At 39.9% G+C, this 20143-nt stretch overlaps 1 protein-coding gene across 6 annotated transcripts in view; it reads left to right on the forward strand.

Annotated features, from left to right (window-relative positions):
* The window catches only part of LOC103471835 (teneurin-3), a 190230-nt gene that overhangs the window by 152914 nt on the left and 17173 nt on the right, over window positions 1-20143 (forward strand). For 4 of the 6 annotated variants that reach the window (XM_008421051.3, XM_008421053.3, XM_008421054.3 and 1 more), the window contains 4 exons: window positions 4410-4659; window positions 6368-6388; window positions 11896-12128; window positions 14874-15028. In XM_008421051.3, the coding sequence (XP_008419273.2) occupies window positions 4410-4659; window positions 6368-6388; window positions 11896-12128; window positions 14874-15028 (659 nt within the window). The remainder of the gene's footprint in view (window positions 1-4409; window positions 4660-6367; window positions 6389-11895; window positions 12129-14873; window positions 15029-20143) is intronic. The other 2 variants (XM_008421052.3, XM_008421055.3) reach the window with 1 other exon arrangement.

Raw genomic sequence — 20143 nt, forward strand, 5'->3', positions numbered from 1 at the left:
TGGACACAGCCAGGGTTCAGAAAGGCTGTATGTGTGAGAGTAAGCACTGTATGGCTCACACACATGCTGCATTTTAAGGAATCAGAGGTCTGCTGCCTGCCGTTAGCCTCACACAGGATCAGCGGGGCTCCGGGTGGCACGTTGAAGAAAGACAGCAAAGAGGAACAAAGAAGGACAGGGTGCAATTAAGACACACTCCCTTTCGTCCCCTACCACTCTCTGTGCTCGCCGCGTGTCACCAAGGTGACATTGCTCACGGCGCTCCAGTTTTTTATCACATATGGAGGCTCGGCCTTGCACTGGCGCCATTAATCATCTCAGACGCTGTGATGTCAACATGAAAGACGTTTTTTTATTTCCCCCAACATGATTCAAATTAGCCTTTTATCAAACAAATTATTACCTGGTGTAATGTCTCCCAGGTAGGAATGGATTGGTGTTGGGCAGCGCACTCAGGAATTATGATTTCTATATGCAGGCAGCAGGCAGAGTTTGTGCAGATGACATCCTGGCCCTTGCTCAATAATTCATGTAATGACTCCTCTTCTGGTTTTCTATTTTCATGGCCTTCAGGCCTCCTCAGTGTCTCTTTTGCCATCAGTTTTATAGACAGTTATATTTGGACTGTTTGACTGTCTTTCTGTCATTGTTTGAGTCTCTGAGTAGCTGCAGGTTTATCTGCGCCTGAGTTAGACATACGGCCACTACCGATAACAAGCAGCCTAAAAATAATGGCCAAAATGATCCGCCAGGCTGTTCCTGCAATTTAAAGCTCTTTTAATGAAATGCCAGAGGAAACGCCACTGCCAGCCAGCTGGCTGAAAGAAGACGGCCAGACCTTTCTTTAACTTAAGTGAAAGACAAATTTGACTGTTTGCAAATATTACCAGTTGCAAATTATAATGACTGATTTGACTTTTCTTACAGCTTGGCTTCTTCGCATCTTTCCCTTTTTGGTTCCCTTTCTTTCCTCATTTTCTTTCATCTTTCCTGCTTTTCTTTTTTTCCTTGTGTCCTTTCCCCTTACCCTCTTTGTGTTGTATTTTCTTCATTCTTTCCTCTTTTGTCTATATTATTCTATTTGTGTCCTTTTTCTCTTTTCAATTTTTCTTCAGTCCTTGTATCGAAACTCATTTTCTTCTTTTGTCTTTCTTTCTATTTTCCATGTAGATGTTTAGAAACCCAGATATTATCTACTGCAATAATTAATATACTAAATAATTAGATCAGCCGTAGGGACAGCTGTTGCTCTCTGTTTTAATCTTAACCAGTGACATCCTGTTTTTGTTCTGTGTTTGAAATGGTTTTCTGAAGAGCATCGTATTGTAAGTTGGGGTTTTCTCTGTGGTTTCCATACAGTGAGACTCTCTGGTCCTGTTTATTCACCTCGAGTAGAGAAGCCATCCATCGTCTCTGGGCAAGTAACTTCTCCCCAGATTTTGAGGCCGCCTCCACCCGTTCATGTTTCTAATCGATGAGCAGACACGTCCCGAGTGGCTGATCCATTCAGCTGCCATGCTTGTTCTTTGACTTCTCCCCTGCAGAATCTGTCGGGGGACTTCGCTGCAGCCTGTGCAGCAACGCAGGACTTTGTGAATAAATTGTTTTACCGAATCTCGCTTTTGGGAAATCATATCACAATTCTGAGTTCTCATCCAGACTTAGAAGTGCAAAATAGTTCTGGATGCATGTTGGTGGAATCCAAAACCCCTTTTTAGTGGCGACGCCGCAGGAGTCCCCCCGCCCCACTAACACCACCTCCTACAGCCTGGAGCTTCGGATAGTCACAAGCCAAATTCCCATCAGTGGAGCTCTCCAGCTGAGACATCGCAAGCTTGATCCTCACAACAATCATCAGCAGTAATGTGTCATGGCCAAGTGTCCTTGAGGGAGGGAAGCTGAACCTTAATCTGCTCTCTCACACTAAGCTGGCAGAAGACATTGTGTGTGAGAGAAAAATCAAAGTAAAAGAGTACAGTGTCAATAGTAAGTGTGGGTGTAATGGTGGGGGGTTGCTGGTGATTGATAGCAGTATTTAATCTATTCCATTACACTGTCTAATAGCCTATGGGAAGACTTGTGTGTACAGTAAACTGTGATGGAAGTGTAAATGGAAAGAACTTGCCAGGATGACTTCAGCATCCTTCTTTTTTTAATTCTTTTAAGCTGAACGTCTGCCAAACTGTGAGACGGCTGCAACGTTGACACTCATCCATGTCCTACACACCCAGCTGCATCCTGCATATTAGCAACATTGCTGTCTTCCACGTGAATGTTAAGAAGTCATTACGCAAACAGACATTAAAATTCAGATCAAATTATACAGCTTATTTGTCACTTCTGATGTGTTCATTTTTTCCTAGGCTCAGCCTCAACCCTTCAGCTCACCGAGTGTTTTCATCGCGCCGTGTGTGTTCTTTTCAATGTGCCGACAAATGGATCACAGTTCAATTAAAGTCCCAAGGTCACACGTTTCCCGGCGCTGCGCGGAGAGCCTCGTCCTGGACCTATTTGTCTTGGTTAGAGGCTTATGTATAATGCTGTCGGGTACAGAAGACGAATTGGTCAGATCGTCGGGAGTCTCGCTGGTCTGCGTCTTCATTTGAATTTGCCCTTCAATCAGCTAAATCAATGAGAGGAACTAATCAGAGGAGGGACAAGCTGCACACTTAATTTCACATATATTGAGGGTTGCAGTGGCTCGCGGTGTGGCTCCGTGGGAGTACAGCATTATGTGGCCGTTCAGTGGTGTCATAGATCCACTAATTAGGACAGAGGCAGAGTGAAATCACACAAGTTGCTGGATGTGAATAATTAAGTGCTCTAAGCATGCACTTCTTCCCTTTGATGTGTTTTTTTTCCCACTTTGAAGAATGTCCCACCATACCCCCCCCACCCCACCGCGCTCTGAAGAAAGCCTGTTATATCAGCGCCTTGTTAAAATATTAATCTGTTATGACTCACCACATTTAGTGGCTCCTCGGCGTAACGTATGGGCCGTCATTAAGGCGGCGTCCTCAGCTCCGTGTTTATGTTTACTGCCTCTCTGTGACTTGGGGGAAGCGCTCTCCCCGTCAACTTAGAAGTACATCATTCCTTATAAAATATGATTCAGCTTCATGGAGGGTTTTCAGGCATCCGCTGGGGCGGGGCCGCGGCTCTGCCATGCTGATGGTCAGCCTCCGGTCCCTGAGCTGTTTAAATCACATTATTGTCTGAGCAAGAGGTTATGTGGATTAGTTGTGAGTAGCCAGTGTCTCACCTGCAATAGGAAAAAAAACGTTCTCAAGTGAGAGTCAAGCTAAATACTGAGGGAGAATTAAGCTGAATGATGTAAATGTCATATTTTCCTAGACTTTCTACAGACATCCAGCTGGTAACTACTATAAACATCCCAATGAACTTTAAGGTTTAAAAAGTATTCTCAGATAATAATTTTTACAACAGACAGACAGAACTGCTGTATTTTTTTCTTTCCATTTGAATAATTTGTCTCTGAGGAAAACCAAGGACGAAAACACAGCATTAATTTCCTTGATATTATTTAGGGGTAAAATGGTAATACAAGCTGAAGGTGTATTTCATATTTTATTGGTACATTTGTAGAGAATTGTGTATTGTTATATTCCAGAGTTTAAGAAACTCTGTGTTGTTTATGAATGAGTGAAACATGGAGCAGGAGATTGATGGGCAGATTGGTGCCGTGTTTGCAGTGCAGCGTTCTGTTGTGATGAAAAGAGATTTAGTCATGAACTCTGGGTAGTGTCTGAAAGAGATCATGACACAATTGATCAAAATGAGGGAAATGAGGAATCGGCTATGTGTCGATTCCTAGTCGACATCTAGCCGATTATTTAGAGAAAAAAAAGCATTCTTATGCGTTTTGACAGTTTATCCACACAAAAGCTCAATTTAATATCACTAAACATGATTATTTATAAAAATTCAGACCAAAATAGAGTTTTGTGTTTGCATGTGTACATGTGAAACAGACTTTATATTTTAATGTGCTTTTTAAAAAAAAGCACATAAAAAAAAACCTTAGTGAAATGTTACAGGAACATTAAAAGGGACTATGTCCATGAGTAGAATGACCAAAAACACATAAAATAATTGTCTTCAGCTGTCAGTGGGGATTTGGATTAGTGTGGTCATGCAAATCCATCCTTATATTCTTGTACCAAGTGCACCATGAATACAGTTTCATTACTAGAACTGAAACCTTAAACCATACCGTTTGTTTAACCTTTTCTTGTAATAAACAAATGTACGGCCATTCAGCCCGTCTTTTCTGCCTGTCATCATATCCTCTGGTTAGATAACTGAATAATGAGTCCAGTGATGTCGTGCCAATAACAACCAGCAGCCATGCTTTCACACCTGTGAATAACTACTGTGCTGTTTCCCAGGAATCCTTTATAAGGGCAGCGGCGAGAACCAGTTCATCTCTCTGCAGCCCCCAGTGATTTCCACGGTGATGGGAAACGGACGGCGCAGGAGCATCTCCTGTCCCAGCTGCAACGGGCAAGCTCAGGGCAACAAGCTGCTGGCGCCCGTTGCTCTGGCCTGGGGCATCGATGGAAGCCTTTATGTCGGCGATTTCAACTTCATCCGCCGCATCTACCCGTCTGGGAACGTGACGAGCATCATGGAGCTCAGGTAGGAGAAAAATGGCACCGCATTTGTAAAGTTATAGATGCATACATATAAACAAACAAACTATCTACAGCTAAACATTTAATCAAATGTGTCGATACTGAGGTGTAACAAAACAGAAAGTTAAAAATGTATTTCTGTCACCCATAAATTTTTCAAAACACTAAACCGACTTTTACATCAGACATAGAAGAAATGTATGATTTCATTTAATGGAATAAACAAACCCAACCAATCTGCCTCAGACATGTTTATTGTTGTCACATATGTCTGACAACAATCAGAAAAAATACTTAAAGTATATATATGAATGTTTTATGAACATGATAGACAATGAAAAGGGGGGAAATTTTCACAGTGCACTTTCACTGACCCTTAAATTATGATGTAATAAAGGATCTCTCTTGTCATTGCTGTGTAGAGTTCAGCATGGTGAGGGAAACTAAAATGGCACGGTGGGCAGACTTTAATTCACACACATCTTTCCACTCCTCATAGAAATGTGAAATCTTTCCCCCATCCATCTCCATAATTAGGAAAGACATCCTGTCTTCAGCGTGTAATTGGGATGATTTACGTCCTCATGCCAAGTTGGCTTCTCTCCGCAGTGACTCTGATTCGGCCAGTTGGCTTATTTTAAAGTGGCAGATGTTGATTAAATGTACATTGGGCCTTCACCCTCCGCGAGACGCATACATGACAAAAATAACATGAAAATTGCCTTAAAATGATGGAGGTCACTGCACCGTTGGCTGTCTGTTCACTGATTGAGAGTTAATATCAGGATTAAAAGGGTGAATGTTTGGAGCAGATCTGAATTGGAAGGCGGACATGCTAATCCACCCTGGAAACCTGCTAATGCACCTGCACAGGCATCCGCCTCTACAAAACGGATGTTGGAAATGATGTAGCGGTTGGATGAAAAGCAGGGCGCCGCTATAAACCAACATGCAGGCTCAGCAACACTTTACCAGCCGAAAAATGGTTTACATCTCCAAGCAGCTCTTTAACAAGAACAAGAGGCTAAGAACTCATGTGAGCTTTGTTAAATTAAATTTTAAAAAGAGCCAAATCTCTTTGCGTCACACTGTAGAAAAAGTGCAACAGTTTTACAGAGACTGTTGTGTCAGAAATCGATCGTTTTAGAGCAAACATGCACTTGGTTTCAGTCCTGCCGCCTTTCACAAATGGAAACATCCTGAACCTCCTTCAGCCAGTGTTCGCTCTAAGCCTGTGTTTATATTCTGGCTTCAGTGGTCAATGTAGCAAATGGCTGAATCAATATTTCAATATGAGCGGTCAAATTGAGAATAGCAGTGGTAATACCGGATGGTGCTCCATGAACACAGGAGGACATGTTTCCCTCTCTGTGGGTAATAACTCCACCTCTGCGCCGTCTGCCAAACAGACTGTCATTGCATGTGACCTTCTCTGCTGGCTGTGTTGATTCTTCAAGGGGACGACTTTGACTTTCTTACTTTCTTCATCAAGCTCTTGTCTGCCCATTTCACATGAGTTTTGCTGAGATCTCACAAATCTTGTAAAGTTTAAACATAAATAATGAAAAATCTACTGGAGTCAGACATCCATAAGTCAAAGAAATGGCAAAAGAGAGCCATATAAATACTAACAGAACATTTCCAACTAAAATGTTTCATTGTCTTTATTCTCTTTCCTCTTTTTCTGCTGCTCCCACTGCATCCTGTCATAGAAATAAAGACTTTAGACACAGGTAGGTAAATTATTCTAGTCTGTTCTTTCTGCATGTCTCTGTCTCTGAAAATATTTGAATTACTCGGCCTTTTGTTGCTGGATCACAGTGAGAAGCATTGACTGGAACTGTGCTACATTGATTTAGATTTTATGTTATACACTGATACTTTGTGACATTTTCCAGTTATGAATCTGAGCAACAATGATTACATGTGGGGTTCCTCAAGGCTCCATTGTTTTTTGGGCTCTAAAATGCAATGCTGGAGATCAGCGATCAAATAGAGTCAGTTAGACAAAATACAGCGGAAAATGCAGAGCAACAGGCTCTGAGGTACACTGAGACGAAATGAAAAGGCTGGAATAAAACATGTCCTGTCTACATAGGATGCAGAGAAAGTTCTTCATACTTTTATTTTCAGTTTGAATCATTGCAAATTTAGATTATTCCCCTTGCTACTTCTTTGTAAAGAATACATTTAAATATGTAATTGATCTAGTAAGGCACTTAATAGTATTGGGCTCTATACTATGAATTAATTAGCAGTAACAGACTAAAAATCTCCCTCGAATCAGGACTGAAAACATTACTGTCTTCTGCAGCTTCCATATAAAAGTCAACAATTATCTCATCAGCTCATTTTCAAAATGTTTTAGTCCAACTATTTATTTTCTAAAATGTACATTGTAACATTTTTGAATAGATGATTTCTGTTTTTAAATGCAATTTCCTTTACATTTTTGTCCTTTACTTTAATTGCAAAGCCATTTAGATAGCTTTGTCTATGAATGGTGGCACACAAATACATTTTACTTTCCTTTTACACTCATTTAAGCACCGGCAATTGACTTTTGTAATTATAGCAAATCAGTGATGGTTTGATTACATCTAAACACGAGGGAAAGCACACACATTTTCAGAATTAGCACATCTCCTTTATGTAAAAGAGGGAAACATGCATAAGGAGCCTTAACCGATTTGAAAAATTATGCAGAAATGCAAAGAGACGCCTACATGTCCAACATCAGAGCTCTGAAATAAAGTTCAGTATCATTGCTAAGCTTGTAATTACATTTCTAGTGATGGTGTTTGGCAGATGTTCTCATCCGGAGGGCCTTGCACCACTGCTCTGTATTCATGAACATGGCAACATCACTGCATCAAGTGAAGATGCTTCTTGGTAGCAATTAGCTTCTCCCAGTGATTAACATGACAAGAGCAAGAGGTGCTCCAGACAGTAAAACTGCCGTAACTTTATTAAACCGGCTGTCACGGCAACGCTTCTGGTGAGATGACCAGATTATGGGAAATGGATGAGGGACCTTTGTGTGAATTTCAAATCTAATTTGCCTGATTCATGCAGTGAACTCAGATTTCCTGATCGTTTCAAACACTCAGCTGAATGAAAAGGCTGTCGGGCCTAATGAATTCAACACTGCCATGTGTTAATTAGACACCGAGATAGGTTTAAAAAGGTGTAAAACCCAACACTGGATGAAAGGAATACTGAAATGTGCTGCCTAGAGGCTCTTAACTGGCCATCATTTCTTTATTCTTTGCTTTTTTCGTGGCAAATCTAAAAGTCTGCCAAGGCGTCCTGGAGCCTAATCTGAAATTCTAATAGGTGGAAACTGAAGATTAAAGATAATTTGAAGCACAAGATCAGTTTAAAATATTAGAAGAAAGTTTGCCTCTTTGGAAAGAGAACCTAAAGAAATACTGAGAGAGTTTTGTGCAGCTGTTTTTGTGCAGCACAAATAAAGCAGCAGTGTGTGGAGCTTGGAGACGGAGTGACATGCAGCAGCTTGATGCTTTGAGAGCTGCTGAATTCCAGATCAGTCAGAGGTTTCTGAATCCCTGCAGGCCAATGTCAGCTTCCAGGACTCTGTGATTGCCTGACCAGGAGGTGACTGACACCTGTGTTAGCACCTGTGACAGGTTTGGTCACACTGTTGAGATGTGCTGAAAAAAATGCAGGAAACTTCAGGAAGAAAATAAAGGATTTTCAAAACGAACAAAAAAGCCTGTTAGTAATTTCAAGACGTTGTAAAATTTATCTTTAAACTTCACGTGTTTTACCATCAGAAAAGTGCACGAAGGTAATATTTGTTGCATAAATGTTTCATTGAACCGTAAAACACAGGAGCTAGGTGTCTCATTTATTATGTCCAACCCCCTGCAGGTTGACTGTAAAATAAGAGGTTACTAATGTTTGACTTACTGAATTTTTTATAAGATCTCAAATAGTGCCCACCTATTTTGAACATTTACTTGGACTTATGATGGCCGTCAAGTTTTATGACCACATCTTTATCATTTTACAAAGATGTTTCATTGCCACATTTATTTCGCCGCCACATTATCCAGATCCAGGGCCGAACCGGTATCGACTGAGGTGCCATTAGGCTTCAGTGCAACCGGAGAAGCAACGTTTACAACTGCACAGTGAAGCAAGCTGATTTCATTTTTATAGCCTCTGCTTTGAGCTCTTTAATTTTCCTTGAGTACCTGCTAGGTTAGCCTCAGGTCAGTTGTTTTTGAATACATCTAGTTAAAATCCAATGTCGTACACACAATTAGTTTGCATGCTTGATTATAATGCAGATAAAAAATATCAGTCATGTGCTCCATCATGTGTCTATATTTACACTGCAGAAGGTTATTTAACTGTAAATAAGGCAAATTAAGCAGAAAGAGATGCCATTAATTGTTGCGCTTTGTCAACATAAGCCAGTCATTTCTGTAATTTCCAGAGGCTTCTCCCCACAGGAGTCTCATAACAGATGAAATGATCTGGCACATAAGTTGTCATTTCTGCTTTGCACACTGGAACCCCGTCGTGGTGGTATCCAGTTAAATTTAGTCCCACTTCAATGTTGCAACCTTCTGTTTTCCAGTTTTTCTTTTCATCCTCAAAGGTTCTGCCGCTTTTTTATCCTTTTTTTTTTTTTTTCCGGCTGTTGGAATTATTTATAGAGCTTCATCGCAGCATTAAAAGTTCACAAATTAAGTTCATTATTGGTTCACATGACAATGTTGCTTCTAATTTAAAGTTGATAATAAACTCTGGATTTTAAGCAGCATCTGTGTAACTACAGAGAAGTTGCTGTTAATTAGTGATTCAGGGCGCAGGATTCACAAAGTAACATGCTTAATGACAACTACACAGTTTTAACAGTGATTTATTCCATCATGCTTGTGTTTGCTTTATTTATCTTCTTTTATATTTGCTGTTATGTAGAACATCAGTTATTTTTATTGTTGCAGATTTCTTTTTAGTCGTTGTCTGCAGCCAAGGAGAAAACCTCAGAGTCAAGGCTTTGTGGTAAATGAAATGGCCTTTTTATATTATCAGCTGTACTAGAATTATATGTGGCTTACGTATCTCAGCATGAAATAGGAGGTCACAGAGTCACAAAGCTGCATTTTTCTTAGCTATAGGTCCTTTGGCTTCACTGGACTGCAGATATATTTCCTGTTCAGACTGGATTTGCTCACCTAGCTCACATAAACACCTGCCAGAAGGAGCAGATCTATAATTTTGCCTTCAGATGGCTTGTGATTAAAGATGGCGTTCCTGCTGAGACTGACACAGAGTGTAATATTTACTAGAGTTGGTTGTTTTATTGCTATAGATATTCCCTGTGTCAGCTCTTAACAGTGAAAGTTATTTTGTGCTCAAATTGTTTAATAAACTGAGGAGTGGAACTGTGAATTTTATAAAGCACTTTCACCTGCTTGAACATGTTAGTTTCTTTGTCTGCAGGATGTTTTAGTTCAGGCGATTAATCCGCTGCTCAACGTGCCACTCAGGCCTTTTCCAGGCTTTATCTGCCTGTGAGATTTAGGAATCTCTGTGGATCTTGATGAAGTAGAGCTTACGAATAAGATGTAAACATGAGCAGCAGTAAATTCAAATTCATCTCTTTTTGCAGGAGCGTCATTGCAAACCAAAAAAAATAAATAAAACATATTGTATACATTTACTGGGATTTTTCCAACCAACAGGAAAACATTTCATCTTCTCTTAGGACATATAAAAGTTGGAGCACAGAGTTAGGGTGCTTTAATCAATCCTCTTTGCACAATCGCTCAAGATGGTTTAGAGTCCTGGATTTTCTCTTATCCTCCAACTCTGAGCTCACCCTCAGGTTTTTCTAATGGATTTAGGTCTGGGGTGTGTGATGGCCAGTTCAGAAGCTTGATTTTGTGTCTGGTTATCCGTCTGTTGATTTGGCCTCATGTTTGTGATGATTATTCTGCTGAACAACCAAACAACGACTCGTTTTCAAACATATGACTATGTATTTCTTCTGTCCTGGTGGATCACTGGTTACAACAGGCTCAATTCAGTTTATTTAATCAAGGGCAGCACAGTAAACCATGTTGCATGATAAAAACAAAGTCTCTGCTGTTTTTCGTGTGGCTTTGCTAGCCACAGGTTAATTTGCAAACCCAGTCTAAATGTAGGCAGGATGTAGACATGCTTTGTTTTGTGTGGAGGGTTTATGGCCAAAAATCTAAACCTTTAAGTCCTCTGATCAGAGAACATAGTGGCAGTTAGCAAACTCTTGATTTTGGCAAAAAATAAATGTGGATCCTCTTTCAGTTTAGCGGCTGGCGGCTAACAGCAACGAGCCTCTGTGCCACATTATGACATTATGAGTCTGTGCCGACAGACTGCTCTTTGGTCCTGCCTGCCATCTGTTTTAAACTCCTCTTGGATTTGGGGTCGTAGTTCAGGTTTCTATTTGAGCTTTTGAGATGTTAATCAAATGTAGTCAAAAGAATAGCATGTTGCCACGGTTACACATCATAGCAACTGTCTGAAAGTAAAAAAGCAAGAGCAGAAATCCTTCCAGCTGCACAGCATCCAAAACCACAGGAAATAATTGTCCAAACATGCAAGGAGTCAAACCAAGAAAGAACAAATCAGCAGCAACGTAGCAGAGATTCTCCAGTCAGCGGATCTGACCTGCTCTACATGCACGTGTTTATGTGTTTATGCTGCTTATTTTTGTGTGTTTATCTCCAGAATGAATAGTACATTTGTAGAACACCTATGTTTTTTTTTTTAAGTATTTACTGAGGGCAATTTTCTAACTAGAGTATCCTGAGAGTGAGTCCCAGATGGCACAGGCTTAATTTTATCAGTGCTCACTTTGTGTATGAATAGAATTTAATTAAAACAGAAGCCAGTTGAAAACTACTTTAACTATTAATGAAAATATAAGGAAGACATAGAAATGCATAAAGGCATGTATGTATTATATTTAATCCCCAGAGAGCTCTGTCATGGTTCAGAGCGTCAGAGTGAAAGGCTGCTATAAGAGGAATAACCTGCTGGTCAGCTTCTACTAAAGAAGTCTGGTTGAATGTAGCTTCTAATCTATTATAGAGATTAATGAATGGGTTCTTCCAGATGGATTTGAAGCATTAGGTTTCCACCTCTAGTGTAAAGAAGGAGCTTTTAAAGATAAATGCTGTCTGCAGCTTTAATTCACCCTGAGTTATCTCCTTGAACGCAGCAACAACCCAGCCCACCGGTATTACCTGGCAACTGACCCGGTAAGCGGCCAGCTGTACGTGTCGGACACAAACTCCCGGCGCATCTACCGACCCAGGATCCTGGGCGGAACCAAGGAGCTGCAGTCCAACGCCGAGGTGGTGGCAGGAACCGGAGAGCACTGCCTGCCCTTCGATGAGAACCACTGCGGCGACGGCGGGAAAGCTCCGGAGGCCTCCCTCACCGGACCCAAAGGTATCATTTAAAATTGATGAAGATGTTCTGCTCAATGGAGGGGTGGATCGCGGTGATGGATTCCTCATTCTGAAGTGGCACCTGCTAGATGTGAATTTATGCGTGCTTTGGGCGCCGTGCCAAATGACGGCTTACTCGTTTGTAATTAATTAATTTTGGTTGTGGTTCTCATGTAAAATTCAAAGCAAACAGGCAAGGCTCCTAAGAAAACATTGATACTTCAGCAATTAAAGCAATTTTCTGTTCCCTGTTAAAAAGCTGTTACCTCCAGAAATGCAAATTATACTTCAGTTTACATGTGGGGATATTCCTGTGGATTATTATTCCAAGTGTTGATGTTATTAATTTAAAATCTTTCTCTTGCTCTTTTACATGTCTGTGAAAAAGTATTCACACAACCTGAACCTTTTCTCATTTTGTCTCATTACATCCAAACAAAGTGGAGTTTAATCATGGAGCGAAAGGAAACTGATGCAGTTCCCAATATTTTTCCAAGTACATTTTTTCCATGATATCACTAATATAATTTACCAGTTGAACTAGAACTTTTTCATTAATATTTAGGAGGTACGAACTTAAAACAAGCTGCTATATTTTGTTGAAAAGGTACTTGTAAGTTATTTTGACTTATTTCAAGTGTACTAAGATATTTGATTAGAAATATTTAGTAAGATTTTATGCAGTGTAGGATCTGATATCAGCTCACCAGTTCACGAGGGGGAAATTATTTACAAATCAACAATTAGTTTCCTAATTGGAAAGGATTTTATGTTTTAGAAAAAAGCCATAGGAAGTCTTGTTCCCAGTTTGCCCCAAGGGGCAGTAGGAGGTGTGGCAAATATGTGGAAGAAGGTTCTCTGGTCTACATTTAAACCACAATGAATGACAGAACATCGAAACTGTAGATCACAGTGAGCACAAGTCCATATTTGGCGGCAGCATCATGCAGTGGGTCCAGAGTCGAGGTGAAGATGGATGGAGCTACATCCAGGATGGTCTCTGAAGAAAAGATCAGGCTGCAGAAAACCTGAGACTGGGTTGGACTAGTCAAAGTCCAGACACAAATACAATTAGGTATATGCAGCAAGACTTGAAAATTGATGCCACACTTTTCTGATATTTATTTGTAAAATACAAAAAGTTTGAAAACTGCAGCATTTTTCTTCCTCTTCACAATACTGCACTACTTTGTGTTGGTGTATCAAATCCTAATAACAGACATTGAAGTTTGTGTTTGTAACGGGATAAAACAGAAAAGCATCTTTGAAATGGCTCTGGATACTTCTGCACTGTAAAAGTCAAGTTTCCTGGCTTTTAATGCTCCTTGTGAAATGACTGCTGCCCACAAACCGATAAGTGCTTTGCACAACCTGTTGTCCACATTCAGATAGCAGAGGGTCATTTGTGGCAAAATTGCCGCCTTTTCCATAAATTCTTTCGGAATAAAAGGCGAGGATGAATTGTTTTGCGCTCGTTGCTGTCTTCTTTGAGTGCCAACTGCAATAGCTAAGCTTCGGCTAGGTGATAAAGGCTTGAGTGAAGGCAATCTGAGGGAACGACTCTAATGATGGAGTGGGTGGAAGCCGAGACAAGAGAAGAAACAGCAGATGGCTCCATTTTTTCTTCCTTTTTCTCTCCTCAGACATTTGCTGAACTCTGCTCAAATGTGACACATTTCATCTGTCAGAGAATCTCAGGCTGTCAGATAGCCAGCTCCCAAGGATTCACCGCCAGCTCCCACAGCTCGTCAATGTTTTAGCAGAAAGCAATCTTGTGCAGCCCTAGCCCACAGGTCAAACCAAACCACTAACCTTCCATAGAAGCTTTTAAAGACTTCATTGAAGAAGAAATTCTCTGGAGGTAAGAGTAAAGTTATAGCACATTCAGAACAGTTAAAATCTTTGGAAAACTACAGCGCAGTCGTCCACTGTACTTCCTCGGATCAGCGGCTATTTGAAATGAAATCCCGAACCGCAGCCAGTTAAAACCGGTACGGATAGAAAACAGCCGTCCTGGTTATGAAGTATGGCTGAATTCCCAAAGGCAGTGATCTCTATTAAGCAGCACGGTGACACGGAGAGTGATGCTGAAGCCACTACACCCCGCTAATGTATTTTCCCAGTTTGGGACATCTGGTTATTGCAAACCCACACTGGCTCGGCTTTGCTTTGGCGTAGAGATTTGAGCTAACAGTCAATCACTGAGACAATTTAGCCCTCACTTGTCACCAAGGCAACTGTGCGTCTTTAACCTCTTTCAAGAAAAATTGTCAGCAGCTGTCGGTTGTATTCCCCTCGCTTATTTGTTTGTCAAATGATGAGCGGATCGTGATGATTGCAGAAGTCAAAGAATCTCCACAAAGCAGCAGCCGTTGCCACCCCCCGCCTTCTGAGGTCGTCTTTAGACAGAGGGGGTGACGAGGCGAGGCAAGTGCATATATAAATATATATATATATATACCGTATGAATACAGCCTTTCCCACTTCTGCCTGAGAAATTATTTAATAGCAGAAAAGCAGCCTGTGAATTATTGATGGCTGTGCTTTTTGCAGTGACCTGAATAATGGGAAGGCGAGCTTGACACATGTATCCATCGTGTTCTGTCCACTGAGTCATGCAAGCAGAGATGTGGCATCTCTACCATGTTTGCCTGTTATCACAAGCTCTTTTCCCCCCTGTTTTCTCTCCTTTTCTCTCATCCCCCCCTCCCCACCGCCGCTGCCACTTCCCACCTGCTTTCAACAGGCATCGCCGTGAACAAGAACGGGCTGATTTATTTCGTCGACGGCACCACGATCAGAAAGGTGGACCAGAACGGCATCATCTCCACTTTCCTCGGCTCCAACGACCTGACATCGGCTCGTCCCCTGACCTGTGACAGCAGCATGGACATCAATCAGGTGACTTAAACAAAGAAGTGCCAGAAAGCTGTTAACACTTCTGCAGAGTGTGTCACAGTGCCACCTTGTGCTCCGAGCTCTGTAACCCCATTTCAAGCCATCCCTCCACGGCGAGATGTGGTTACTGACACACACTGAGTACACACACACACACACACACACACACACACACACACACACACACACACACACACACACACAGCATGCAGTTGGTTTATAAGGGAAAGCAACACTCACAGGATGCTTTTTTCCATGCTTCACTGGCTTTAGTATTACTAGGAGTTTTGAAATTATTTGGTAATTTTGATATTTTGGATGCTGCCGGAATAGAAAAACAGCTCTCTCTCTCTCTCTCTTTCTCTCTCTCTCTCTCTCTCTCTCTCTCTCTCTCTCTGAAAATTTTAACTTCTGCCTCAGAAAGTGTGATTGCTTTCTGCCAGAAGATATTTGTTAGCATATTGAAATCTGGATAGTTAAATTAAATACACTTAATATTCAGTTGTCTCAAAATCAGTCTTACTTATTCATACTAATAGTTTTAATTGCCCTAAAAGACGGTTTGAATTTTTGAAAAAAAATGATGCGAAAAATGTTTGTCGCGACAAAGAGACTCTTGAAGGCAGAGTTAATCTAAGCTAATTATCGTCACGGTGTGCTTCCTGTCTGCAGAAGTCTGGACTAGAGGCGGGTACAGCCTGGCCTCTTCACCAGTCCATTTAATACATTATTTAAAAACTCTTATTTGCCTTCAGATGACATTTGTTGTGATTTTTTTTAAAACATGCAATTATTGCAGAAGATTTCATGCGGCTTTTGAATTGCATTCATGTATTTTATAATTATTCTTAATCATTCTCATAATCTACTAGAAATCCATTCTGTAGGAATAATTGGTTCCTCCCCATTGAGCAATCGCTTGTACAGATTTAAATAAGCGAGGAGGTTCTGGTTATTTCCAAAGTAGGATGTTTTTCATCAGTTAAATTGGATAGAAGGATTAATTATGCTATTAATCACAATAATGTGTACTCCCTTGTGATTTACAAAATGTAAAAAAGGTTCAAGCAAAACAACTGAAAGACTTATAGTCCTATAAGTAATTATTTTTAAGAGGGGAAGGTTTATGCATTTGAAATGAACATTAAAAATAGCTAGCTTGTGCTTTAATTCTGATTTATTATATTTAATCTGTAACAGTAAATGACAGGAACAATCTGGGAAAAGTTAAAAAAATATAGATCTTCCACAGAACTTGCAGAATTTTCCATCCAATGACAAAATTGGAAAATATTTTCCTTCAGCAAAGTTTAAACTAAAGAAATAAAAGAACATATAAACAGTGAACTTGTAGATGAAAGACTTCAGTATGGAGCTGCAATCCCACTCCAGATTCATTACGTCAGGGTTCTTCCACAGCCTTGGGAAGTTTTTAAAAGTACAGGAGTTAACTTTTATATTTTTTTCAAGTGAAAAAGGATGAAAAAAGGTTTAATTTTCTAGCTTTTTATTCTTTTATATTTTGAAGGACAAGAATATAATGACTTGCAAACACGGTGGTATCCACGCTGATTTATACTAGAAAGGCTTTAACTTGGCTCCTTATACCTTGACTTTAATATTTCATCCATCTGAATATATTCAGCCCAGGATTCTCCATTCCTTCCCTGTCAAGTCATAATTATACATTTTGATTTGGAGTTTGCCAAAGTTAGTCCAAATACCAAAATAAATCTGTGCATGGACCTTTAACATCAATGTTCATTATTTGTCCTCAGAATGCTCTGCAGAAAAGAAATTGAGAAATTTCTGTGCAAATATCAGGATTTTAGAGGGAAAACTGTGAATAGTCTGGCTTTTTTTTTTTAGATTGTAACTCATTAATCAACATTTTCCTGAATTTCCAAATGAATAAAATAAATTCATTCATATTCGATATTTTGACACATTGACTGCCATTCAGAAGAAACTTTAGATCATATTTCAGGGTCAAAATAACATTTAAGATACAATTTGGCTAATAGGCTAAAAGATCCATCAAGGTTATTTTTCATAATCGAGATGAATTTTGTGTGAAAGGTCAGATTTTACGTATTTATTACACTACATTAGCAAATGTAGTGTAATAAAGGTGATATGTAAACATCAGTGGGAGGTTTTTACACCACTAAGTGACTTCAGGTTCAAAAAGAGATGAGTTTTCATCTCAGAGCCAATTATAAGGAGGAAAGAATAATTACTGAGTTTGGGAGGGCGTGTTCGTTTGCAGCCGGAGCTGAATTAGTGTTTAGTGTTCCACAAGTAATTGTGGCACCGCACATGATAATAAGGGAGCGCTCAGTAGTTGTAGCTTGTTGAGCACATAAAACCTTTTTTACTTGGCGGAGCACGACTGCTGGCGGCTTTGTCCAAGAAAGCTTCAGTCTCCTACCTCAGACTGAGGTAACATGAAAGCTCATCCTCTCCTAATGGAGGACAAGAAGCGATTCTGAAACCGAGACGCTAAACAGAGTCTTCAGCGTCCAGATCTGTCTCTGCTGCACACCTTGAGAGTTTTGTGAGCTGATTTCAGATGAATAATGCAGAAAAAAGGGCAAGAAAACAGACTTTTATCACACTAAAGTGAAAACTTTCACACCGTGATTCGTTTTACTGCTTCTGCTGTTGGAAATAAAGTTGTTTCCATTCCTCCCACTTTGTGCTCAAGACAAAGCATCACTGTTTGAAACTAACACCAAACGGATGAATTATCATCCTGGAAAAACAGAGATATAGAAATAACATTCACCCTTACAAATTAACTCTGAGATATGTAAATATCTGTATATAAATATAGGGGCTATATAGCACAGACTGAATGGAACGCATATGTCACATTTTATTAAAAAATTAAATAGTTTCTTCACAGAGTATCAGGGTTATGTAAGGCATGTTTAACACATTTATTAAGCATCTGAGCAAAAACAAGTATGACAAATTACTTGGTAACATTTTTCTATACACTAACTCTGTTATTTGGAAATGAGATATCTTTGTATTTATGACAAGATATATCCTGGATATATGAAAAGCAAAATACTTCACACCTTCAGTGTTATCAAGGTAAGGAGAAAAATCTCAAAGACATGATAAGGATAATAAAATCTCTAAAATACTGAGTTAAACATTTGATGTAAAATGGCTGAATTTGAACATTTTGTCTAAATGAAGCAAACTGGGACTTTAGCTACTGGAAAAACATTTTTTACAATAAGTACATGTCTCCCTCAGTGTTTGATCTTTTTCTGCCATCATAATGTTTTCATCTCTGTGAGTTTTCACATCATGTCTGCCGTCACTGAACTCAGGGAGAGTGGGTCAACCTGCGGCTCCGGAGTCGCAGGTGGCTCTTTGAACCTTCAACAGTGGTCCTTCATAACTTTGGCTAAAATCATATGAAACCAGCTGCTTTTCATAAAATATATAAGTATATATTTTTACAACAGAATGGCACTAAATAGACCATATGTATTTCCAAATATATTTCTATCCTGTTCTTGCAAACATCCATCCATTTTCTTTACACCCTTGTCCCTCAGTGGGGTCAGGAGGGTTGCTGCTGCCTCTCCAGCTGACGTTCCGGGCGAGAGGCGGGGTCACCTGGACAGGTCGCCAGTCTGTCGCAGGGCAACACAGAGACACACAGGACAAACAACCATGCACACACACACTCACACCTAGGGACAATTTGGAGAGGCCAATTAACCTGACAGTCATGTTTATGGACTGTGGGAGGAAACCGGAGTACCTGGAGAAAACCCACCATGCACAGGGAGAACATGGAGACTCCATGCAGAAAGACCGGGGCCGGGAATCAAACCCAGAACCTTCTTGCTGCAAGGCAACAGCTCTACCAACTGCGCCACTGTGCAGCCCTCGTTCTTGCAAACATTTTATTTTAAAACATAGAAACAGAAAAAGAAATAGTGGTTCTTTAAAAAAATGTAACACATTTTCTTGGTAGATAACATTAGCAAATTTAAACTAATTTAATTTAGCTTAAATGAGGGAAGAATAACTCTTTGTATCTTAAAAGTTACAGACTTTATACATCTGTCAATATCACTGTTATCTCCAGTGAGGACCTCTAAATGTAACACTTTTTTATTTTATTTTTTATTTAAACTCCAAACATCAAAAAACACTGAGTGGATGCCTGATCATAAAATCTGGTTTTGTGTACAAAGAATCAAATCTGTCTTTTGAATCAGTAATTTGACATAATTATTTAATTTAAGTCTAATTAGATTAGTATGATTTCTTTTTAATGTTCAAATCTGCAATCATCTCACAAACCATGAAAATTAATAACTCAAACTAAGGAATATTTTAAATTAAACAAGCAGCTTTCTGTTATTCTTATTGTGAGAAATACGGTGTCAAATGGGATTTCTCTCCATCATTTTACATGGATACAACTTTTTCAATAATAATTAGTCCATAAATTGTGTTCTAAATAGATAAAGTAATCCAGGACATGTTAATAAAGTGCTGAAAATGCTAAATTAGAGAAATTGTATCTTCAGAGACCAAGAAAAGCTTTTAAGAATAAGCTGTGACTCCTGCTGAGGCAGCCTGACTTCAAAACTCACACAATGCACGACGTCTAGACACACGTTATATAATATTATGTGACAAAAGCAGATATTACAAATGATTTCTTTCTGTTGCATTATAAGTGCAATAAATGTATAATAAGCTTTCGTTTCAGTTGATGTTTGGGAGCATTTTCCTTGTGAACAGAACAGAAAGCAATCAGTATTTGTGTTTGTGAGTGGGTGGTGTGCCGAAAGAGGGAGAACACGAGAGAACATGAACAGAAAGCATCAAGCTTGTTACTTTTTCCTTATTAACCAACTCATTTGGCGCAAAGCAACCAAGACAAGGCACTGGCACAACTGTGTGATCCTCCGGCAGCCGGGCTGAAGAGCTGGCTGGCAGTGGAAGCCTTACAGGCATCGTTCTTTATTGTTAACCACCAAGTGGAAAACACAAATTAGGGATGTTTGGACAGTTTTAATGACATGGTGTTGTTTCTCAAGGCCAGGTTAGTCGTTTTTCTGCTGTTAGAAAACGAAG

Source organism: Poecilia reticulata, chromosome 10, assembly GCF_904066995.2.
Source record: "Poecilia reticulata chromosome 10, P_reticulata-male-v2, whole genome shotgun sequence".
Taxonomy (NCBI): domain Eukaryota; kingdom Metazoa; phylum Chordata; class Actinopteri; order Cyprinodontiformes; family Poeciliidae; genus Poecilia; species Poecilia reticulata.